The sequence below is a fragment of the Pieris napi genome, chromosome 1 (assembly GCF_905475465.1).
Source record: "Pieris napi chromosome 1, ilPieNapi1.2, whole genome shotgun sequence".
Classification (NCBI taxonomy): domain Eukaryota; kingdom Metazoa; phylum Arthropoda; class Insecta; order Lepidoptera; family Pieridae; genus Pieris; species Pieris napi.
In genome coordinates, this window is record NC_062234.1 from 5863426 (window position 1) to 5890540 (window position 27115).

The window sequence follows — 27115 nt, forward strand, 5'->3', positions numbered from 1 at the left end:
TACGTCTAATAGTAGGTACCTACAATATTCCTTTGATCGAAGATTCTCTTTATAGATTTTTTTGTATGTTAGATTACTTAGGAGGTAACAAATATCGTGGGCTATTATCGTATAAGGTGGAAGTTTGGTTCCCGGTGGAATAAAAATTATATATATATTTTTTTTTTATGTAATAGGAGGCTCACCTGATGTTAAGTGATACCGCCGCCCATGGACACTCACAATGCCAGAAGGGTCGCAAGTGCGTTGCCGGCCTTTCAAGAATTGGTACGCTCTTTTCTTGAAGGACCCTAAGTCGAATTAATATCGGGTGATATTTGATACTGCAGACTGTTCACGGACTTTCCTTTAAAATGCGGTTAATAATATAGATCACTTGAATGCGATAAGGTCGCCCGTTGCCCTCTTAGTTATTTAATTGTTCTTATTTCGTTTACATTGTATAAAGTAACTTCCCCTGCGAACTTCGTTTCGCTTTAATATGATTTTTTTAATTAGGCTGGCTTTTTAGTAGCTACAAGCCAACACATGGCACATTTTGTTATGATATCCCATATAGATTGTTCGCTTTTCTGGAATAAAATCCGTAGCACATAAAACCAATTTTTTTTTTCCAATTTTTCTTCATATAAAAATCTCCTTCCTTCCTCCGAGTTCAAGGAATAAATTTAAAAAAAAAATACTCGAATTGATTCACCTGTCGAGTTTTGCATTGCTATCTAGCTATTTATTTATATAAATAAATTTATATGTTATGTGTTACTTTGCTCTATTGGGCTAAAGAGATAAAAATCTTTATGTCGATCCGAAGTTAAGACATGTATTGTCTGGGCATATTATTAATTATATGTACACTATAATATGCCTCGAGATCGTGGCTAATCGTATTTCTCACTGTAACTGGTATATTAGTATAGATAAATGCTTCCTTGCATTATATCTAGTATAATAGGTATCATCGTATATGATGGTTTAAAATTAAAGAAGACTCTCTTTACGAAGGTAGATAAAATGGCCAATGTAAATCTGCGAAGTTTTTTGTCACAACTCAGGTCAGACCGTCAGACGCTATACATTATTACAATACAGATTGACTAAGGTCTATGTAAGCCTGAAAATTCTCCTCTTCCAACTGTAGTTTGTGCAAGGAAGAAATTACGTGATATGTGCTGTGTGCTACAACTTTTAAAATTTGTATTGAGTTAGTAAGTAGAGAGTAATTTCACCACGAAGTACAGTGTTGCCTATATATTATATAAGGACTAAGTTTCAGGGGATTCAGGGGAGCAAGGACCCCACTTCATCACAAAATGTGTAATGGTTTTTATACAGAATATATTTTAATCATCTTTACAGATTCTGTATGAAAACGATCCAAATCGGTCACTAGTTCATACAAATATAAAAACTTGTGCAAACGGGCAACGGTCTTATTCATAAAAATGTGAACAACTGTGTGACCGCTTGAACCGATACAGGAAAATAACACTGGCAGTTAAATGTGTTGATGGTAATAAGCACTTACACTTTGTTTTACATCAAGCAATCTGTTAAAATAAGTTATTCATACAAATATTTCTACGTACCTCGCTACGAAAGAAATGCTTAAATACACACAAGACATACTAAGCCCGAACTACATATTTATTTATGAAGGACTTTATAAGTAAAGATGTTAACTGAAAACTAATATTAAGAGGTACTTTGCGTCCGTTTAGAAATCAGATATCCGATCGCTTAATAATCGTTATCATTTGAACACGCTCACGCCATTTGTTATAGTAACACTACATAATTGCGCAGTTACTAATATGATGCAAATTCTATTCGTAAACATAATTTAAAAGTATAGAATAGATAACACAACAACTAATTGATTGTGTTTTGATAAGAGCATCAACATTTCTCTATCTTCCACCGTTCGTGTTAATTTTGTTCTAATTTTTCTTGTTGTGTTCCCTCCTTATTAATTGATACCTAAACTAGTATTAAGAGCCGGTATGCCAAATATGAAAATCTTTGTTATAGTTATAGTTACTGATGTCAGCAAAAAAGGCCTTGTAAGAAAGCCAGGTGCGTATAACCTGACTCACGATATTTTCGAAGTAGGTTAATAGTTTGTGGGAAATAATGTCGATTTTTGATAAAATTATCCAATTTTGGTAAACATTATCACAATGTTTTGTTGGAATTCATTGCAACCGGTTGCATTGAATTCCAATAGTGATTTAATTACGATAAAATATAAAATAATCAGCGAATACATTCAAACAAATGGGTTCACTGGTGAAAGAATCTATAGTTTCTCTATAATATATATAGATAGTTATTTCCAATATGTTAAAAAAATAAACATCCTGCCATTCAAGGCGAGATATGCCCAATTACTTAGTAGTTAATTGTGTCAATTTCAGTATCTCAACATATCTCTCTCTTTCTTTTTCCGTTTTTGAGACGAAATATTTTTTAATTGTTTTAAAAGACATATAATATCATTTATAGAAAGGAATCATAATTATAAATACAATTTAGTATTATTAATTGTTGCGACTGGCCATTTAGGCGGGAGTTATTATAGAGTAGGATGTCAAAACAAATATTTGGAATCATCCAAATGGTGCGTTTTATCTTCACCAAAGATTTGAACCCAAGATCTTATTACCTTCAGAACATGCTAGCCATTAGGACCAGGGAGGCTGTTGAATAATAATTGCAGACAAGTAGCATTCGGTAACTGAGACACGTGTTATTCCCACGTTTGTAATAAACAAAACTCCACATTTGCAATTGCTTAATTAATGAAGTTAATTACAATCCACAGCTAGTTAACATAGTACCTTGCGTAAAAATTACGAATGCTGCGAATAATTTTTTCAAAGAAAACTCGCTAGCGCCGCGTCTATCGGCATTTAGTGTTGGCGCGGACTCTATGAATGGTACCGTAAGTAAAATGTCATTTAGGAGACTTAATTATTAGTCTTTAATCTCTGAATTTAATACGGGTTGCAGACCAAGAGCTAAGCTAAGTTAGTTTAGCTTAGCTCGCATAGCTGACGCAGTTTTCCATGCTTGGCACAGCTTAGTTTAGGCTTGGCATAGCTTAGTTTTCGGTCTGCAACCGGCTTTACCCTTATATTTAGGCCGTAATAAGAACCGCGTGGAAACAAATCGATATTTTGTTAGTCTAGAATGTGTACGAAGTAATGTTATTTTCTCTAATTATAAAATGATAGTATTATTAAAAAAATATGCCCAAATCAACCTCTGGGGATTAATTCACTTTTCTTCGTGGTTTATAATATATGTAGTAACAAAATATGCAAAGCTTATTATTGTATATAATGGTATGTTTGTCGTTAAGTCATATGTAACTCAAAACAATAAGCAAAGTGTAATAAATTGCATAGGGTTATCGTTTATAAAATTTACAATCCATGTAACACCTGCATTTACTTTATTGCGAAACATGTTGCATTACAATACCAAGAATGTAGGTATGATGTCATCGTTTTACAAAATTTCAAATCTTGACTCATAAATTTTGCATAAATCTAAGAAGCTGGTTTGGTATTTTTTTTCAGCATTGCATTCGCATTATAATAATTGACGCAACCATCTTCGAATCATTAATAGTTTTTTTACACAAAGAAAATAACAAGGAAATAAAATAATAACTGAAATAACTCTCTCAGTGTAAAAACTATAAAAGTAAGCAATTTATCAGTTGTTTGCAACAATACCAGAATGAAGAGTAAAATAAAAATACAATTTTAGGTATGATGGCAAACGGTTCGAATCTGTATTATTCATCGTCGATCATCAATACTACTTATATAATATAAAATATAAGTATTTTTAATCGAGTTAGTTTTTACATAAAAACAAAACGACCTATTTTAAGAATTTATACATTAAAAACAAAATTACATAACAATCGAATCCATGGTTTTTGTTGTTTATTTAGCAATTAAGTTTAATTCTATGAATCTCATCGGTTTTTATTTTATTCGTATTGCAAATGGTGATTTCAAATGGCAAAGGTAACTCTGTGTGACTTCTACCTGTAATGTCTGCGCACTATAAATTAAATGATATTGTGTAATGGGATGTATTATTTATTTGCGTTCTAATCAGTAAACGAGGGATCATAACGTGTAGGTATAATTAATTGTAAGCTTTAAGTGGGAGCCATATAGAGACGAACTAGGCGAGAAACTTATATATTTATTTTGTTTCAGGTGTAACAGTATTTTACTATGGAGAAGGAAAAAATTATGTTCAAGGTAAGAATAATTATTTATCCCTTCGTTTTTTTATTTATAGACTAGCAATAGTTTTTTCAAATAGTCTATTGGCACTACATGTATATGTATTGCTTATTCAAACCTTAGCTAGATGTAAATATATAAGTTTAAGGAAGTTATTTTATTCTAGCTCCTATTACATAAACGGAGAAGGGCGTTTGGTAGTTAGGATTTGACGCCGTAATTACTAAAATATTTTTATTCATTTAACAGACTTTTATCCTTCTTGATTATTTAGTTTACGCCGTCTTTAATTCGTTTTTGGTTTACGCGATTACTACACATTACACATTTAAATAAAACTTGTTTAAAGGTTATACACGCGAATTCATGTAAATAGATGGCGATAATATGGCAACATTTCAATAAACTCTTAACATAATACCATGTCAACTGGATGTGGCAGTCTCTCTCTAAAATCTAATGAATTCGTCAATTGTGTCCGTTAATGATGGTTATTCATAAACACACGAATTAACTAAAATTGTATTTCAAGCGAAACGTCGTGAATTATTACTCTTAATAAATACTTATAATAGACAATAGTATCCTATTTTTAAAAGACACTAATGTGTTCTCCTTCCAGAGCTTACAACTTCAAATTTTTAATCTAGTTAAATTTTCTAGACCATGAAGAGAAATATCGAATAATCGATTTGCATGTTGTTTACATTGAACTGTTAACACGATTTTGACATTTTGGCCGCGCCGCCCACGGCCACAGACTATAGAAATATTTTAATACTCACTTATGTCAATGTGATAATGATTGATTTCATTTGGATTTAGAACTAAGGATCCACGTTTTAAATGGTGCTAAGAGACAACTTACAAATAACATGTTTCGACGATATTAAAAATATTTTGTTTAATACTATTAATACTTTTTACAGAATGTGTACAATCCCGTCTCCTCCTTAAAGTATATTGCGCATTTTTACGTATTTGATTTTGATTGATAATTAATTCTTTATCAGCTTGATTTCCCCTTTAAAGTCTTCCAATTATTGCTAAGAAATCAACCGAAAGTTTTCTGCATATAATTATTTATTATAGACGTTAGTTTCCACCTGAGGTTAACTACTAAGCAAACGGTACATATTATAATGCAAATAATTAGTAACACTAAATGTATTTTATCACGGATTACTTAGACTTTTTAAGAAATGATTTGTATAGATGTAAAACCTTCTTTAATATTTTTAATCATTTCCCGTTGTTAAATTATATAACAATAGATGTTGTTCGCAGTTTCGATAAACATGTGTCGAATATAAGTTATGTAAATATGATTAACATAATAAATGTATCATTGGAAACTATTAAAATATTTAAACATGAGAAATGGAGTCATATCTATGATAATGAGATAATAGAGAATTGTCTATTCGACAGGAGATTTGTCATTCCATTGTTACCTATAAATATTCTATTTGGAGCTGATAATATCGTGACCATGCATACGTATTGTAATGTTACTTTAAATACTATTATATAGTAGTCTCATTTAATAGCCAGATTTTAGTCTAGTAAAATATAATATTTTCTAATAGTTCGCTAGCTATAAGCCAGACAACACAGATAACGATCTCAAATTAGAACAAGATACATAGTATAATAAACTTCTCAACTTTAAAAAGAACAGTGTTTGTAAAGTAACTTTAGAGATTACTTCCTATTTACTATTATGTTACGTATACTATCAGATTATTATTATAAATGTATTAGTATTTAGTACAGAGACTGCGTAATTTACAATTTTAAGTTTCCCCCAACCTGCATTCAATACACGTAAACTATCAATATATATATGCAATTAAATCGACCATATATTTAGATATAGTTTACAAATTTTCTTAGTTACATCTATAAACTATATCAATATCATGACACTTGAACTTTAACATCTAAAAATTTACATATTACAATAATTACTTAAAAGACCTCGACTTGATCGTGATTCTGTGACATTCCAATCATATCATCTACCGGTTAAAGCCTACTTACATTGTTTAAACCTTCATCTGTACCTGCCCTAACCTAACCTTCGGATCCAATATGTGGCTCACCTTTGTAGTTTTTGAATTATTTTATCTAAATTATTACTTAAGATAAGCTGGAATAGTTGAATATTAATTTTTACCTTAATAATTACCTACGCAAGCTTTAACAATATTTTGATAAAACGCATGTTTTGTTTACTTACTAAAATACCTATTAACTTATAAATATTTTTTGTACTTTGTACCCGTGATAAGCAATGAGTATAGACTTGTTTACTAACTTGAACGTTGACTATTGTTCTAAAAAATAAGACAAAAACATGTTTTATCTTTACAACATAAATAGGTTACGTTTCCAGTGTCGTGTCGAATAAATAAATTATCTTTTGGCAAGTTCTCTTTTTAATTCCCGAATATTTAACTAATACAATCTACGTGAAAACGTATAACATGCAAAACTATAGAACCTGAAATTGGAGCCTCAACATAAGCCTTAGGAAGTCACAAATTAACAAAACACAGTATCTTAACAAAAAAAAAAGTTAAATTTATTGGCAAATATAAAATTAAAGAAATATTTTGATAAAACTTATTCATATCAATGATTACAGTATTAATATCATTAAAAATAAAAATTTAACCTATTACCAGGCTGAATAATTTCACGGTGATACTTTAATTTCTGAACGAAACATCCAGATCGGGTTAGTCGGATGATTTTCATTCGCAGAAGATACCAAACTGGTCTATCGTAACGAGATGTGAATAAGTTTGTATTTAAATGTGCTAATAACCTAGAAATCAATATTCGTTAAATACGTATAAGTGAGAGATGCAAACGGGTTCGATGTCACGGCTTTCGCAACGGGTCAAGGTCATTTTGATGTACACGAATATTTGGATAGAATCTCTGGGTTATTAGTGTATGTTCTCATTAAGAAAAAATCTGAGAAATATAATAATATACTCCTAGAGTGAGATTCAGAGTCGAGTTATAGCGGTAATTCGGTATGTCAAAAACATCAGATTTGAATATTTATTTATTACATTTTATGAAGGTTTACAGTATTTTAACAAAAAGTAACTTTTGATTACAATAAAATAAAATCAGTACTAATTACATATCACCACCTATTTATATTCCATAAATACCTACCTATATATTATCAAAGTATTTTCAAGAGAACTTTTCCAGCCGAATGTTTTATTTATATTCATTACATAACAGATAAGATTGCAGCTTTTTTATTCCTAACTACTTAGTGTGATTATTCTGTCAAAATATTGCTAAAAGAATAATAACCTAGATCTTTGTCTCAAGAAACGCTGCTGGTTTAAAAATACTTAAAGACATTCATAGACATAAACGTACTCTATTATTATTGAATTATGCACCTACGCGATTAATTGTATCATTATTAAGTATATCTATTGTATTTTAATCAGCTTACACTCCGATTACACGAAGGTTGATCTTGTCACGATTTTGTCTGGAGATATGGTTATTTAGAAATATGCTTGAAGAGATGTTGACATATTACTAGCAGTCACAAACAATGAGAATACTTCCGCATTCATTGTTAATTGTATTTAGATTTAGTAATTTAATTTGAGGAATTCAAATTTGAAATAAATGTTTTTCTCTTTTATTGATCCGTAAACATTATTAAACATAAAAATATAAGTACATATCTGTATTACATTCGTAAATAGTATGACAATAAAGTATTAAAAGAATTGTTTACAGTATTTAAAAGATAATTGGACCACTTAGTAGAGCAAAATAAAGTATTTGATAAGAGCTTTAGAACTGGGACGGCGATAACAGCCACGTGAATTAAGTCTGGTCATAATATTCGACTGCGTTTGTTCTTCTCATCCCTGATAACCAAACGTTTGCTTAGGAACAAGTGTCTTGTTTACTATTAAAAAAAAAACTAATAATAGTAACATACATTTTTCTTATCACTTGTTTCAAACAAACATAATGGAAATTTGTGACTTTTTGTATGGTAACCATTTACTGAGCGTGAGTTTGACAGCACGTCATACATTGAACTATATTCACTTGTAGATTAATATATATCGATGAAATATGTAAATCAACTATGATTAAAAAATGAAAGCATTGAAAGAAACACTTTTGACGTGACAACGTCTTATAATTCGATGGAGCCGGCTGCACGCATGAAAAAATATGACGCATGCGGCGTTACCTTGCTCTGAGGCGTTCCATTTAAGGCTTGAAGTGCAAGCGAGAGCGCGGAACGAGCGACAAAGAGGCAAAATCGGTCTCCACGTTTGTTCGTTAAAAAATTGACATAATTGTATTTATGCGTACAAATAAATGTAAATTGATCAATTCAATTGTGATTTCCATTTACCGCCTTTTCTATATCCATACAAAATATCTATCAAACAAATAAAATTTATAATTTTCTTTTGAAAAATGCAATCATTCCATCAGTATTTTCTTATGACGTTGTCACGTTCAACTATCGTCAGTAAACCGACTTTACAGACAACCAATTTTTTAGTTTTTAGCTATTCCCTAAATTTTCATAAACATTTTCAGATACGTCGTAAGTAACCGTGACTCTTGTTGAACGACTTTGAATACGCTTTTATGAGTTTCAAAAGATTGTCCCTTGCAATGCAGATAACATCTACGTTTTCTTTAATTTATGTAGGTAATTACCACGACAGAAACAATGAAGGCTCTAAATTTCTTAACACTATTTCGGTCTTTATAAACTGTCTTAACCCTGATCCACTAATGGTAAAGTTATTCAGTGCCACTTGACTTTTGAGTGACATGCCATTCATTGCGTCGCTTCACTAAATTAAATGTCAAAGTCACCGTTTCAACGTGAGAATCTTGCAGGGCAACGTCTAAAATCGTATATATTATGTATGTATATTATTAAGAATCGTAAATTTGTTGATGCTATAGTTTACAGAATTATATATATGTATATATAATTATATTTAGAAATATAAAAGAAAGTCGTGTTTGTTACAACACTTATAACTCGAGAACGGCTGGACCGATTGCCATGGTTTTTGATTTGTTGGATTTGTTTCCGTCCCGAATAGCAGAATAAGCAATAAAATATCGGATAAGTTATCGAATAACAATAAATAAATTAATTAATTTTACGAATGCAAAAACCATATGGTGCCATCTGTTGACAAAAATACGCATCATTTTACGTCGAATTCGTGTCAGTTCAAGAAATTCCGATCTTGAGGTGAATGAGGAGATGCATAACCATGCTTTGATCCTGATCAAAAGATGTTGGATATCAGAAAGTGCTTAACATGCAGTATCGCCATATTGACGCTAGAGAGAAGATGCCTAATGTGTAAAACTGCCATTCTTCTTTCGCAATGGCAAGCAATAAAACATTTCTGTATTTGCAAAAAAGTTGTATTAATGTAATACTTAACATTAATGAAATCCTAAAATAAGTTAAATTAAAGTAACAACGATACAATATAAGGTTGTAGGGCGGAACGAAGTTAGCCAGGTCAGCTAGTTTAGAAATAAAAATATATGAATAAAAAAATCAAGGTCGAATGAATTGTTTTGTGTGGAAAAATGCTATGGTTCAAATCATCAACCGGATCACCGCATAATATGAAAATCGTGACTAACCCATTCCTAGATTGATGTTATTTATTAATTGGTGGTTAAAAAATATCTTGATCAAATTAGTGTCCTTACAATAGATTATATACACAGTTCTTACAATAGACATATAGCATTAAATGACTGAAAACAAATACTATGTTAGAAAAAAGCCTATTTAGAAAATTGAAATTAAACGCACTTACCATTCTATCGTTAATGGTCATAGTCGATTACCAAAGGAAATACCAAGTAATAATACTTTTTCTTCCTGAATTCAGTTTTTGTTTAGCCGATACGTCACTTTTTCTAGGTTTATGATATAAAATTATTTTATTTAAATACTGGTTGTATTGTTTATAAGTATTTATCCAATAAGGTCTCAGAGGATAAAACTTGATTTCTTTACAGGGTTCCTGTTAGCTTTATTATGTTCTTGGAACTTGTATTGTCAATTTCAACTTTACTCTTAAATAATAAGGGCAACGTATATAGCTATTACGCCTTACAGTTTGTTGGTTTTAGATTTAATTTTGTATCAGAAAGATATTTAAATATAGACTACTACATATATTTAAATATCTAACTATATATACTAATATATAAGGGAATCGTGTCATGTGATAACATTTGGGTTACGTTGCTTTGGCTCTCTAAATAATGTAGGATTGATAAACTATGAAGATTTCTAAACATTTTGTAGAAAACTACCAAAACAAATTTGAGTGATGTATTGAGAAATTTGTATATTTTTACAATTTAGAGGAGTTCTTTTTTTGAAGATTTTTTTGACTCAGCCGATGTATATATTTCGATAAAAAGTTAAATTGAGGAATCAAAGTATTCTAATAAAAATCAATAATAGGAATCTAGACATTTGAGTTCGTGTGGTAAGTGGCGCAACAAGCGACCCGCTGCCGAGTATTAAGATTATTAAAACATAATTATGAATGTATTACAGACTAGGAAATAGGAACTTATGACGTTAATGAAGTTCCTCATACATAACATTATGTGGATACTTCATAAATGTTTCATTACTAGGTTTTGAAACTCAGGTTCGAAGTATGTTTGAGACTAGAACTGAAAATAACATACATAACATACGAACTCGAATTACCTGTATAATTCGTTAATGTTTCGGGTTTTATCTAACTATGACACTAATTACGAGGATATTGATATTTTCCACCTCACCAAACAGGATGTGAGACATTTAAAGAGGCGGGAAGACTTTAATATTGATTAAGTAGCTCTCTAGTTTTTTCTTTGAATTGTTTATTTTTTGTTTAATGTTAGATTTCAATTTTCTTTAATTTTTGAAGTTATACTTCTTTAGGCACGTTATGAAAAATTGATAAGAGTGAAATTTTACGATGCGCGCGCACCGTGACACAAAATTAACAGAATGAAGTTGCCCACGGAACTTCATTCTGTTAGTTTGCATGCAATCAAAAACTATTTTTAATAATGCCAAAGAAGTATAAGTAACTTCTTACGCGCGTACATAAGTACACGCACCCTTTTTTTGTATATTGTACATACTCATGTTTTCTGTTTTATAATATGTATGTTCGCTGTATTACTAATAAATATGGTAACATACAAACACAACGTTACGCTCTTGAGCTTCTCGTAAAATATACAATTGTTTTCTTTACTTTAGAAAAACAGTCTAAGATTCCATACGGGTGATAAACCTAGAACTCATATAAAATATCACGTTATATGCTGATTCGGATAACCTTTTTGACAAGTGCCCCACCCCCGACATTGTTATCTGATATCGGATCACGTTTCCAATGTAAAAAGCTTTGTTATATATCGTGAATGTCTTCTTAATACAGATGTATTGGTTTGATATATTCATATAATTTATTTAAAAAAATGTACTCTTTTATTATATTTCCGAAAATAAAAATTCGAATAAATTCATAATCAACTTATTAGTAACTATCATGATATATCGGTGCTCTCGTGTACTTTAGCTTACGAATTAAAGCAGAGCATACGTTAAGTTCTTCGTAGCATTGACTGAAGTTATTTTAATATTAACTTTTAATGAATGATTCAAAGTTTGTTAGGAAATCTCGTGGAGTCGTAATGTTTGCGAAAATCGATATTAAGCCTTTTTTCTAAATGCATGATCTTAATAACTTTTTTATTTATTATCACTATTATCACACGTATAAAATATGATTGATTATATTGTTATTAGCCGCCCACAGACTCCAAACTAAAAGGCTACAAGTAACTGATGAGCATGACCACTCTTACGTAATGCTTACACAACAAATTGCATTCAAATTATGTTTAGTTTCATCAAATATAAGCCTCATTGTTTTTTGTGTGTCTTCAACTAGTTATAGTCGTATTTTTAATTAGACGAAGCCAAGTGACAGTAGCTAATGTCACTTTGTAAAATAATGTTGCCATATTTAAAGTAATAGTGATGCGTTCAGTTCTTATTCAATCAGATGAATGAACAATGAGTGTGAATAGTTAATCATTTCAAACAATAAAATAATAATATTTGCTCTGATATAAGTTAGGTACTAGTACTATGTAACTACAATCAGTTTTTGACGTCTTATTACAAAGCGCGGCGCGGCGACTAGTGCCATCACCGATCATTAATTCAGGGGTCTTTACATTGTCACAACACTATTTTTATTTCATTAAAAACTGACAACACCGTAAACGTCAGTTGACTTCGTCTAATTAAAAATACGACTATAGTTGTTGTTTTTTATTTTTTACTGAATAAGTCCTTAGGTTTTATAGCTTCACAATTAATTGAAACAAAATATGCCTTTATCAGACCCTGTGCAACGCAATCGAATAAATTATTGGATTTGAAATATGAAGTATGATTGACCTTTTTTCGATGCCCAAATTCGATCTTCAAAGTGCAAATTTATGTGGGTGTTGTTTGGCATAATTATAGACGAGCAAATTGAACTTCAAATATGAACCATGTTTTGTATATACTATATGCAAAAGTTTAAATTTCAATGTATAACATTCGACCATGAAAACTAATTTTGACTATTTTTTTATTATAAAGTAGATTGAGAATTATGTATGTGTTACTTTAAAATTGTGTAGTTTTTATATGACAACTAGCATTCCGGCCAAGCGTTGCTGTGGCTAAGGTTTTTGTTATATTACATAGTAGTAAACTATTCACGGTAAGAAAACTTATGTGAAAGGTAGGTAGCTTATGTGAAATGTTGGTACTTTTAACACAGCGCCATCTGTTAGAATTGTATCAAATAATAAACAAATATTGCGGGTATAAATTGAGATGTAAGCTATCCTATCTTTTAAGTTAGATCAAACTACACACGGTGTGTAAATTTGATTGATATCGAATCGGTAGTTTAGGAGTCCATAGCGGGCAAACATCGTGACACGTAATTTTTATATATAAAGATAGAATAGAATTTGATATTCTTTTTTATGAGCTGAATCGGTCATTATTACTTGAATGGTACAGAATAATAATAAAGAAATCTTAAACTATATGCATTGTAAAGTAGAATATAAACAATGTTAACAAAAATAGAAAGTGGAAATAATTCAATGATCAACTACTAAACCAGTACCTAATTACATCTGTATTAACTACTGCAATTAAAATCTAGATCTTGCATTTACTCTCTACAGTATCGTGAGAAAGGACATCATATTGCATCAGTAATCGTTCAGTTAAAACGCACTTTGATAAATCGATGCGCTATACGAATATGCTAGCCCAAATCGGTACGAACTGATGTTTAATCAATAGTTTGAATTGGTACTAACTGACATTTCCATATAAGAACTTTAGTTGACTGTATAGTCCATAGAGTGATAACTATGTATATTGTATATCCAAATTAAAGCAGACCTACAAAATCAAATGTCATTTCAACTTAGCTTGTAACAACACAGGAGCAAAAACGCTCAAAGCTTTTCCTTATATTTACGAGTTGATGTAGGAGTTAGAAAAAGCACTACTATTACAAGCTTAGCCTTGCGATTCTGTAACTCACTTTTCGAACCACTGCGGTTTTTGCAGCGGCGGTAGCGCTCAAATCAGTCATTTTACGATTTGGCATTCTGATAAGGAGGGACTGATTTGAGCGCGACCGCCGCTGCAAAAACCGCAGTGTGAGTTCGAAAAGTGAGTTACAGAATCGCAAGGCAGAAGTCTTCAGAATTCTTTTATAAATATTGTGCGAGTATATAAAAACAGTGGCGCTACAATAATTTGATATATCACCGATTTCAAGATCTTTGGTTTTTCTTATAGGTTTTTTTTGAGTCTAAGGCATGACAGTATTCTCACGATGTTTGTCTTCTTCGGTCAATAGTGCTAGTTTTATATCATATTAATAAATAAATCATGGGAAAGTATTTAACGATTATTTGACGATTTTTAAACAGCTCACTTAAGCCACCATATCACGTTTTGCCAGTACATAAGGTTTAATCACAGGTAAAAAAGAAACGACACGATAAACAGATTTCGTTTGATTGTCATTGATCATACGTATCTGTGATTGGAATAGAGGCGCTGTATCAAACAAAACAGAAGAAAATTCGTCATCGTTTCGTCATTTCTTATGTTTATATATATCCTTCTCACTCTCTATTCTGGGTGATTGTTTATCACGCGACTCACTCCAGAAAAGACTGAAGTCGGTCGCGTCTCACACAACTCTGCAACCTTCAGCTTTGCAAATACAGTATAAACTCTTTATAATGTCATTCGTTATAACGAAATTAGTTAATTTTATTTGGTTTAACACAATACCCATACATTAATTCATCCCTCCCTGTAACGAAATATCTTTTTAACGAATCAAAATGCTCAGTACCTTGAAATTCGTTATAAAGAGTTTACACTGTATATATACAAAAACAGATTTTACCATGTACTTACTAAGCTCTAATACGCAATAAATGTTAAATGTTATCGTGGAGCATATAGTAGCTATAAATTTTAATGATAGTACGTATGAGCGTATATAATATCTAAGTGAGAGTAGAGAGGTCATGTTTTGTTTCACGCTCCATTGCATTTTGCACAAGCTATCGGAAAAATGTTTTGAAACTAGAATTTTCCACTCTATACTGTAATATTAATTTGTAGTGTACGTAAGCACTATTTACTTAGTGATATAATGTGTACATGTTTCTAGACATAATATTTATTTAATTTTGACTTTTTAATAACCAAACGAACTAAAATATGTAAACAGAGAAATATATTTTTATAGAGCAATTCACGACTCGTATCATTACATCTGGTTTTTTAAAGATTATCAGTCTTAAGCCCTAGAAAAACACTTTCCTGTACATACGTAAAACGCATAATAAGAGAGACTATAATAAAAATATTTATAATCTATAAATTAAAAACCTAACGGGGTTTTCAAGTATTTGTGTATTTAAATAACGGACAGGTTTTCTTAGAATTATCTCACTCACATTCCGCTGGCTCTACAAGTCTACAACCCAAAAAGTGTCTTGGCATCCGAAACGAGAAACTCCTACGCGCCCTGTCCTGTGCCACCTCTTGCAAATTGATGGCTTTCAGCTGCAGCAGGCCCTCCATTCTATCGATCCAGCGGTACCTAGGCCAACCTACTGGTCCCTTAAGCTTCCTTCACCGCCTGATATTGTCCCATGCGCTCAAGGGTTGTCCTAGAATTAAAAATTAAAGTAAATTTTACAATCTTGATTTCATAGCATTGATATTTAAGATTGAAATAGAGAAAAGTGTTTATAAGGAGCTTCTAAAAGCTTCTAAGAGCTAAAGAAGATTGCCCATAGTTGCCTCGCCACGCATTGCATTTATTACTAAAATAGCTTTTGATATACATCGTGATATTTTTTTATTAAGCAATAACAGATTACCAAAACAATTTGAAATATCTATAGATGTCCGAAACGAGTAAAATAATAAGCAATGAAGAAAGATGATTGAAGAGTTGCATAACATTAACTTTTTCAGATTCAAGAGTGATCACTAATGCTATTGCCACAGCAGTAAAATATTTACTGAAGGACAATATGTATTGTGAAATTTCCTTTCATGCATTACACGTAGACGTGAAAGTTGCCAAGTTGTGATGAACACAATGAAAAGTATCTTTAAAATCTTATTTGAACAAAGCTCCACGCAACAAAGAACATCTTGATGGACCTTACGCGTTCTAAGTTTTCTAAATAAAAATAGACACATTCTTCGTTAACTTATTTTTATAATCTTTGGCTTTGTTTTTTGGTCTAAATAATAACTACCATCATGCTATATGGCTAAATTTTAAGTACAAAAAAGTTTTTTTTTCTAACAAACACTTAGGAATCACTCAATTCGAAGTCATACGTTAAAATATGATGTATCTAATAATCGAGTTAGTACCGTATCAAAAGTCTATAAGATATACTAATATTGGTTATTACAACGTATATATTAAATGTTTTTTTATTAATTCAATACGGCTCGTTTAGTATAAATTATTTTGAAGGATTTTCTATTGTTTACGAATTCTTACGATTAACTTCTTCATGACCTAAAGAATCGTGTGCATAAATTTAGTGTAGAAAACGCAGTCAAAAGCAAGTGTCATCAAACAAATAGTATTTATACATAGTAAATATTTGGTTCGAAAAAATTGTTTATACCTTAATAATAATTAATACTAATAATAATCTACTTCATGGGGTTTTAATATTATTCCTAAATTTAAACGATGTTGCCTGCCAAATTCATCCCTCATCATTGGAATCTTCATCCATTGGAAATAATTGATAGATATGATAGATAAATGATTCTCCTAGAACTGTAAGGATACTTTCTCGGGATAAGCAGAGTTGCGTGATTAATGGTGCACGCATGTTACCGTACAAACATTTTCATATCTTACATTGGTAATCTTCCATAGATGTATGTTTAATCGATTTTCACGCTGTCCAGTATTTACGACATAGCATTGTTTTCCGCATTCTTCAATCGATAATTATGTGCATGCAAATCTAACGGATGTTTTAGTAAATATATATTTTTAAATATTTGTTACATGACATGAAGTTTCAATTGAATCTAATTTTTTCTAAAGTTTAAATTGAATCTGATATAGTGTCGACTAAAACTGATTATATATAAAGATTTGCATTTTTTGATGAAATTATACTTAAAAGGCACTAGGCCTTTACAAATTAAGCGATAATACCGCGTATTTACGCTTCAAAGACAGAAGTAACTGTGAAATTGAAGCGATTAACATTTTGTTCTTAGCAGTTCTTTAACCCAGTTCAGAGGTCGTATAAAACATAGACTTACGCCCACAAACTACTTAACAACATTAGCATGACACGTGTTATCTTTGAGTGATTGTATTCACGATATCTAGCGGAAAGTTACATTGTGAAACAAATGTTCTCGTATCTTCATAAAACAGGCACGCAGCCGCCACGAGATAGATGCGAATTTTAAATATTTGCGCTACCTGGTAAATATTTAGGATTTTATCGTAAAGAAAATATTAGCTAAGTAATTTTGTATTAAAGATTAGGTTGTCTATTGGTAATTTATATTGCAACTAGTATTGAGTAACTGCGTACATTTGAAAGTTTTGGCAATAATTAAAATTAATGTATATAGAGCACTTGTTTGTTTGATATTTATTTGTAATTGCCTCTAATTGATAATTTCCTAAGTTATTACGTATGTTGTCTAACTTGTAAGCGCCGGTTAATTAGACTTAATTGAAAAGCATCGAATGTGTATTTAAATGGCTAATCTGATGTAACGAGAATTTCTTAAGATAAATGTCGCCGCTCTGCTAATGGTTGCTATTATCACAATTAAGAAATATGTATTACTACACACGTCACTTACTGACAGTTACGACTTATTTTTATTAGAAATGATAATTAAATGGCAACTCAATTTACTATATCTGCTAAAGATCAAATTGTAACTACTAGTAAGACTTCACATTTCGTATTTAAATTTTAATAAATGCCATTTCGTAATGCTAACATCAGTAAAAAAACACAAATGAATAAAACATCGATTGCCCTTGGGGAATCGTCAAAATCAAAACATCCGGTTATTATATCACAGATAAAAAAGCAAAATATGTTAAGTACATCAAAAATAGCTTCGTGTCTTCTCTATAAGGTGTTCGAAATACTTCAATAGCTATTCATTAGACTGATGTAGAGTCACGAACAGTATTTCTAAAAGCATTGGATGACTTGCGCAAGAGTGGAATCGCCAATCGGACGCACTGGGCCGAAAGGGCACAGGTAAATTGGTTAACCTGTAACTTGAAGTAATGTTTAAAGTCATCAGGTCTGGGAAAACTTTGTCAATATGGTTTTACTACCTTATGTTTATGAATCTATTGTTAAAATACCTAATTCGAAATACGCAAACATTCATGCGTCAAGTACACTCATATTAAATTTTATATAGTGCGAGATATAAAGTGGCGTTTCAATTAAAAAATTGTATTGTTAAAGTATTAACTCTTGATTGTTTGAATGCTTCGTGTGATTGAGGTGTCTTTTGTGACAGCGCAACGGTGCTTGTATCATTCTAGAACCGACTCATCCTTTTTTACCAATAAAAACTTAACAATAAAACATAATTATGAACTATGTGCATACAAAGAATTCCATCAAGATACGATATGAAACAGTGAACTTAACGGAACAGCCATCGAGTATGTAGACAGCTATACTTATCTTGGTAAACAAGTTTCATTTAAGAAACAAAGGTACGACAAAGAACTGGAGCATCACTACAACTTGGAAGAATTTTTGGAGCTTAAAAGAAATCCTTAAAGATCCCACTTTAACTAAATAAAAAGGTGGGTTCGTGCTTGCTGTCTTGCCTTACATATGGAGCACAAACTAGGATTTTCAAAAACAAAACGAAAGCCAAAATACGTTCGTACCAGCGTGCGATAAAAATAAGTATTCTCGGAATGAAATGACGCGACGAACAGAAAAGAGAATGTATTCGCAGAAAACAAAAATAATTGATGCTGAGCAACATGTCCTACAACTTAGTGATGATGGTCAGGGCACGTAGTAGGGTCGATGACAGATGATCTAAAACAGTAACCGAATGGACTGGTCCAAAGGGAAAAGGAACAAGGGCAGACCAATAGAGTGATGTGCTGACGGGATCGAAAGGGTAGCTGGAAAAAATTGGATGACGATGGTAAAAAATAAAATACGGTGGAAGAAGTTGGAGGAGGCCTTCTTCCGGACAGGGGCCTCAGCTTAGAGTAGTAAATTTTTTATTAATTTCTTTTTTTGTTAAATGTTAATCAATAAGATGTGGATGAATAAAGGCTTATTATTATTATTATTATGTAAGAGTGATATCTCAGGGCCTTAAACCGTATCATTCTGTCGTTCACGATTATCTTAATTTCAATGTCTTTCGTAGAGAATTATGCATTTAATAGAATTTTGAAGCATTTATGCTTGTACTAGTGTTGTGTACCTAGGAAAACGATCAGGAACATCTGTTAACAAACTAACTGTTATAGAAGCGTTAATTTTAGTTGTATTTTTGATGTCCTGTAATATAATTAGGTTTGTGCTTACCAATAATTTCACCAGGAATTAAATCCAGGGTTCCTAGCTTAACGTTTTATGCGTAAATCGTTAGGCCACATGGGCAGGTAAACAGTGTTAGTATCTAGTTCTTACCTGTAAATATTATGCAATTAAATAAGCATTCAACAACAAAGTCTACTTTTAGTTATCGATTCGCAAACATGCACACATGATGACACTATGACGCAAATCACTGCGTCAATAATCAATATTAACTATCAAAAACTTTTCCTACCAATTATGATATAAATAGAACTTAATTAAGACTCGTATCGTATGCTAAATTTATTGTTATCTTTACGATACACCTTTGACATGTTTATTATGTTGGAAAGCACTGAAACGTGAAAACAGTCACGGATGCACTAAATAATCGGTCTACATTTGTGACGAACATTAGTCGCGTGAAATACGAGACTGGATCTTTATGAATGTTAATATCTATACAAAATCCAGCACTTCTCTACTAATCTAATTAACAACAATCGACAATCTTTAGGATCCCTTAGCACAATTATAATTGTCTACTGTCTACTAGACATTCATCTTAATCATACTGCATCTTCTTAAGAAACATGGTCCTCTCGTAAGACGTTAACGTAAAGGGATGTTATAATATCAAAAGTTCTGAATCAAAAACTAATAATAATAATCAAGTGGCGCTACAACCCTAAATGGCCGTTCACTTTTATTATCGACAAATATGTGATCAGCTTTCTGTGTCTCAGTCAGGTCATCGATATTTGGGTTTACATGCCGGTTTCCTAACGTTTGCCTTCGACGTAGGAGCAAGTGCTAATTAATAATAATAATAATTAAACTTCATGTGAAACTGTCATGAATAACAGAAATATGGTTGTGACAAGATTGATCTATTGCTAGTCCCCACACTAGGGAGCTCTTGTGTTGTAGACAATTAGAGTACAATTATTCCGTGGTACACAAACAAAAGTCATGTATGACCCTAAATATGCGTGAATGTATGAGTATGTATGTGCGTAGAATTTTGCGCCCATGGAATGAAAATTACATCAGTTACACAGCCGTGATTCGAACGCACGACCACAGGGATAAGGGTCGCGCTGCTCTTTAAAATCTAGTTTCTAGAAACTACGAAGTAAAAAATTTTGGTTGTTTGTAAAGTAGGTTTACGATCGAGATGTTTACGTGGTAACGTCTTATTGGTGATATAAGTTTTTGGGAAGTAAGGAATTAATGAAGATAACAATTTTTTCAAATTTTTAATTACATCTATCGTTTTATTCACACTTTTGATGATAAATTTCGGGTGTAAAATGACAAGTTTACTTATTCGACTATGATATACATTTTTCTTCATACATTCACGGAATGACTGGCAGCGCTCGAGATGAGATGGGAGATCGGTCCGTCTCTCTCTCGTTATACCTGCGATCGCGCTCGTGAGGTTTTGGTGTGACACAAGTTTCTGAACATGTCACCCGACTAAAACGATTTTAAAGACGTTATCACGTCAAAATGTCAATTGCTTATGACTGTTATCCAACTTTAACATATCGCTATTCACAGATCACACACTCTTTATCATAATTAAGAGCCCACAAATCGTTAACAAATTACGTAATATTATGTGATGAGTAGACCTTCTAGTGCTAGGTCAGCTATTATTTAATAACGTTTCTGTTCCATGTTAAGGCCAGGCTGGCCTGTTTATCCACCTGCCTCTTAAGATTAGAGTCATATATCACATAAACTTTAGTATTATTCACTGCCATCCTTGTAATAAATTAGCGTGATTAATTTGTTAAATTTAATCCTGCATTTTAATGCAAGAGTAGCGTTAAGTATTTATTGAAGTTTACTTTTTATGTTATTTGTTAAGAAATGGCACATTATAACGCTGGCATTGAATCGAAGTTAAAATAAATAATGTTTTTATATGAAATTCTTACTATTTCAATGGTAAAATTATAAAAAAAATCTGAACATCTCGAAAAAAAATTCAAAATTTAAAACGTCAAAAAAGAAATATATAAGATATGCTTCTAATTTTACATTTACTGCCAGTTCTCAAATCAAGGGCGTAGAACGAAAGAGAAGACTTGGCAATAAACTCTCCGCCACTCTTTTTAATCGCCAAGTTTTTTGTTCTACACAATGTTTGTAAGTAGTTACAACCATTGCACCATGCTCCACATGACATCTTAAGTAATTATCAATAATAAAATAAATTAAAAACAAAGGTTTGTCCTCTATCAGCAGGAGACATGGTGAAATACACTTACATTCTCGTGGGAATAACACGCAAATACATAGTCGAAATAACTAACATCACCGCACACATGAATTCACGTACGACCAGTAATTTAATAACGGAAGAAATCTCCGTAAATTATATGTAAATGCCAAACAATATGTATGTCATCATTATTTATCTCTGCTCTAAGTAAAGTTTAGGACAATGAACTGATTAACTTCGTGGGTACAATAAAAACGCCTGCTTTCAACGAACCCTTTTAAGACTATTGATTCGTATAAGATGACGACATATTTCTATAACTAAAACAATGTATAGGTAAGTAACAAGTATAGTAAGGTACTAATGAGCCCATTCATTTGAGCCCTGTGCATTAAAGGTTCTTATAAAGCGTAGTCCTAGTAGGTAAATTTTCATCATAAATTTAATAGAATTGTAATAAGAAAAATTACATTAGAAAAGCAAATGGAACAATAGACATGCTGACATCTATGGGAATGTTTTAAAGAGTTGGTTCAAATAATATATATCTTGTGATAGCTATGGCCAGCTATTTTAATGATGCCGTGCCTCTTGAGGAATTTTCTTACTAATCACACACGAGAATTATGACCATAAAAGTATTACTATCGTACACAAAGAAATTGCCTACATTATTAATTTATTAAAGTTTACCTCATCATATATAATGCAATTTCTATAGTATAAGTTACAATCTATGTATTCTAAAATACGTGGCAATAATGGTGAACATAAATATTCCAAAAACTTATTTCCTAAAAATTGGAAGTGTATAAAAAATATTACACTTCCAATTTTATTTTTGACTGCAAATTTTTGCTTAACAATGCAGATTAGGTACGAGATGGGCGCTTTTTTTAAAGTGATCGGTCACAATATATGAAGACCTGGAACATATTTATTCTGTTATATTCGCGAAGACTTCGAATAAGAGGTGCCTGAACTCCTAGGTTGGTTTTTATAGACGAAATTTAATTTTGGAGGTACAATTTATATCTGCACAAAAATACTTAACATTGAGTAGGTAATGTATTAAAATAGTAAACAGTTTTTGTATTCATATTGTTACATAAATCGTTCGAATAGTTTACTTGGAGTTCGACTGTCAGAACCTGACACTGTATTGATACTAGTACTTGGCACAACAGCTATCGTAAAGTTTGTGTTTAGTCTATTGGTTATGCTTCTTTCTCTGGCAATCAGACTTGTACCTTGTGTAAATGAAATATATGCGAGAAGAAATTGTGTTATCTTATTTAAATAACTTTTTGTTGATTGATATATTTATTTAACGTATAATTAATATTAAATTTGCATGAAATTTAAGTAGAAAGGTATATTTTAACTTTTTATGTTTTGGCCTACATGAAATGAGATGTTACTTCATTGAAACAATGCTCTCGAAGCTATAATAAACGTGTCAAACAATAATTCAGCTCGCAAAGCCTACAATAGCGAATGCAAATTCGATTGTCGTACTGAGATTATCGAAATTTTGTTGCGAAATATTATTGTTGTACGGGCGCCACTGTTTGAATAGGAATCTGCTCCGCCCAATTTTGTTCCTTTTGGCCTTGATCTCCTAAAATATGTTACTGATAATTTCGATCGATCGATATTATATAACCTAAAAAGTTCTGAAATGATTCTTGAAAAACTTTTGATAACATTCAAATGTATTTAAGATTCAATGCTTTTTATTAATTACCTAAGTATTCCGCCATGTAATATATTTGAATTATATGTATTATTTATTATAAAGTATTTCAAAATATCTATAATTCCACATGCGTTGTTTGTTTGTAGTAGGTAATATAATGTTAAAGAGATTTAAGCTCTGAATTATGATTTATTGATTAATTATTTAACATTATATTTAAATATAAACAAATATATTTCATGCCCGATTTCGCATAAATCACGTCTATTCCTTGGTAACTGCACTACTAATGGTGTATTTCTTTATCCACAGATTAGGCAAAAATTTTATATCAATAGAATTGGGAAGGCCGATTCCGTCACGTCAGCTTTTGCATTAGCGGGATATTAGTAATGAAATAATTTAACTAATCGACTTAGAATCATTAAGAGCCAATCAAATATATAAAGGCTGAGCATGTAATGCAAGTTAAAATCGGCATTGACATCAATGATGAATTCTAAGTAATATTGATGGCTGGCGTTGAATAGATTTAATTTCTGTTGATAAATCGTCAGTAATAAAATCTCATAATGATCTTTGCAAATTCTATACCAACAAATTTACAATATCCATTTGAGATGGGTTTTCATCACATTACTCAATGTTTACCTTAATGTTTCAATTTATATCTGGTTCATTAGTTTTCGGATTCTATGTGTACTAATGGTTATTTGTAGTTATTTTTATAATAATGTCCAAATAGATGGGCACACGACGAGGACTTTCTTTTAAAAAAGAGAGAATAATGTGTTTTCTATTTATTCGCTTGAATTAATTAAAAAATCGTACCACGACCGTTTATTATACGACTTTATCTGTAAAAATATCTTATTTAAATCTGTCAGTCTCGCGCATAATTTTATTAATAATTATCAGTCACTAACAAACAACAGTTTATGTAGGTCGACTTCCAAGCACCAGTGAAAACAATCGTGAATTTTTTAACTGTAATAAAAACTTAAAAAAAAACTCTTTGCGGTTACCATTTTTTTAATTTATTATTGCTTAGTATATATAAAAACTAACAAACAGTACAGAAAACACCAAAAAATCACCAAGGGGCTTAACCTAGGTGTCTGAAGGGCTACACCACAGTACAAATTTTACAAAGTTAAAAAAGATTATTAATACAAAAACGAAACGAAAACATTACAAGAAACATATATTTATGAATATTATGTAACACTTAACACTTAGATCGTATGCATTAAACATTTTCTTTTTTATTCATATAATGGACACGACGCTCATTGCTCTGACCTAATCACCCACGCTCAGATAGATGAGTTCGTGATCTTACAATCTATATTACTTAAAGCTTCCGTATCTTATAATTTATTCGAGATCAAGGTTTTCAGTAGCTAAAGGAATGTATAGAGGCGGCTCAGGTAGTGGCTCCAAATCAAATTACCCAAGCAATACTGAACACAATATTTACTAATTAATTAATAATTCATATAGGAAATTAACGCGATTTTTTTAATACCCAGGTTAGTAGAATTCATGGGCCGGTTATAGGAAAATCTATATTGCAATGATGTATAACATAATATATTCAGAATTATCAAAACGTATGTAAATTGCTACACACAGTTGTGTGCGTTATATGATTTTAAACAATAATACAACTTTATTGCATTTCATTCTGCATTCGCCGTATGATCATATTTTTTCAGACTTAATAGCAAGGATAACATAACTTTAATGAGGTAGAATTAAATAACCCGAAACTTCTCCGATAATCGAACCATATTTTTACACAATTGTGGAAAAATTACCGAAAGGTAATTGTTATTCAACCATCTGTATCCAAATTGTTTTAGATAATTATAATTGTTCTTTCATCATACTCAGTGTGTCAAGGTATCATCTTCCCAGTGACTCATTGCGCGTAGGAACAATATATTGTTAAAAGCAGGTGCTTACACCTACATTACATGAAATATAATAGTGTAATTATGTTTTATTTAAAACAGTAGGAAAACAAAAGACGCGGGTTACCTTCAGACTATATTTAAAAAAATAGATTACTAATAATTACTAAATATTAGTTATAAAATATTAATTATAAATGTAGTAATTAAAGCAAAATTATTACTAAATAATTTAAATAAACTGCTAGAATATAAAAATAATAATAATTATTAGTTTATTTAAAATGTATTAATTGATTTGACTTGATTTTTAGAACAACGATTTTATACAAAACTGAAGCACACAAGCGAAACAAATTGCTTAAACATTTATATGAAACAATTCAAATGGTTATGATTATTTTTGTCAGTATTTTTTCCTTCATATATGTCGAAAACATGTCTTATCGCTCAAACTCTGCGCGTGACCTTTCTATTTAAAGATGCTCATAAGAATTAAACATTAATAAAAATAAAGGACAAACTTAAATGTCAGATAACTCGAATTTCTAGATCTTACTTAACCAACTGGCTTCTATTGAAGATGCTTCATGACACCACTAATTAATGCCGCAATATTTTTCTATTAGATGAAAAAATTTATTGATACTCAGAAAATAAGATATGTGTTAATGAAATATTACTGGGCGATATTTTTAGTAACGAGGCTATAATATGCTGTCTTAAATCTTCTTAATTTCTCTGTTCTAAAGTCGTTATTAGATAAAAATACAGCAATACCAACTTTTTATATATATATATTATATATATATATTTTCTATATTTGCGTTAGAGATTACCTGAACTTAATTTATGGTTTTAATTACACTTTCGCGACGTTAATATTTGTATAATATACTGACTCAGTAACACCAATCGATTTGACCTTTTTTAACTTAGTCATTTGTCATTTGTTGTATTCTTAAGTAGCATTATATGTTATCCTATATGTTAGTTTACACAAAATACATTTTTCATGGCACGCATAAATAGTTGAAAATTATTAATATACATGTAATTTCTGACATTTTCGTTCCTTTTTCTAGAGTTTTAATATGTTTGGCGTATTTCAACGCCAATGACCGAATATTGTAAATATATTTTATCGATTCGAAACATTTATTTAAAAACATTCTTTAATTTGAGGAAAAAGTTTATCGTATCGACGGAATGAACATTAAATATTATTCCTTCGTAAAATAATAGATTTAAAAAAAAAATTTTTTTATTAATTTTGCAGTATTTTGTTCTCCTTTTCGAGACGGAGATAAATAAAAAACCATGAAAATCGATCCAACCGTTCTTTTAAGTAAAAAACCCGATTTTGGTTTTTTATTATTTTTCATATATATTAAAGATACTTGTCAATATACGTATAGTCTTGTCATCAAGTGTTTTATGAATAAGGGAGTTAAGGTTTTGTTAAGTAATTTTGATCGTGAAAATGGTATTTAAGTAAAATTACACAATTATAAACTTGTAATAAGGATAAAAATATTAATCTCTAAAGGATTCAAAAATTGTGTTTAAGTTATCGTAATTCTTAGTAAAGACCAAGCATTAGTAAGTGTATTTAAATCACTAGCCATATAACACTATTTTCAACAGTCTATTGTAGCAGAATATTAAAATACGCATGACCGAAAAACACGAGACCCGACCGAATTTTAGG

General features: G+C 30.9%; 1 protein-coding gene across 1 annotated transcript in view; it reads left to right on the plus strand.

Annotated features, from left to right (window-relative positions):
• The window catches only part of LOC125051137 (atrial natriuretic peptide-converting enzyme-like), a 47277-nt gene that overhangs the window by 821 nt on the left and 19341 nt on the right, over positions 1-27115 (plus strand). The window contains exon 2 of the mRNA XM_047651321.1: positions 4239-4283. Coding sequence (XP_047507277.1) covers positions 4257-4283 — 27 coding nt within the window. The 5' untranslated portion in view covers positions 4239-4256. The remainder of the gene's footprint in view (positions 1-4238; positions 4284-27115) is intronic.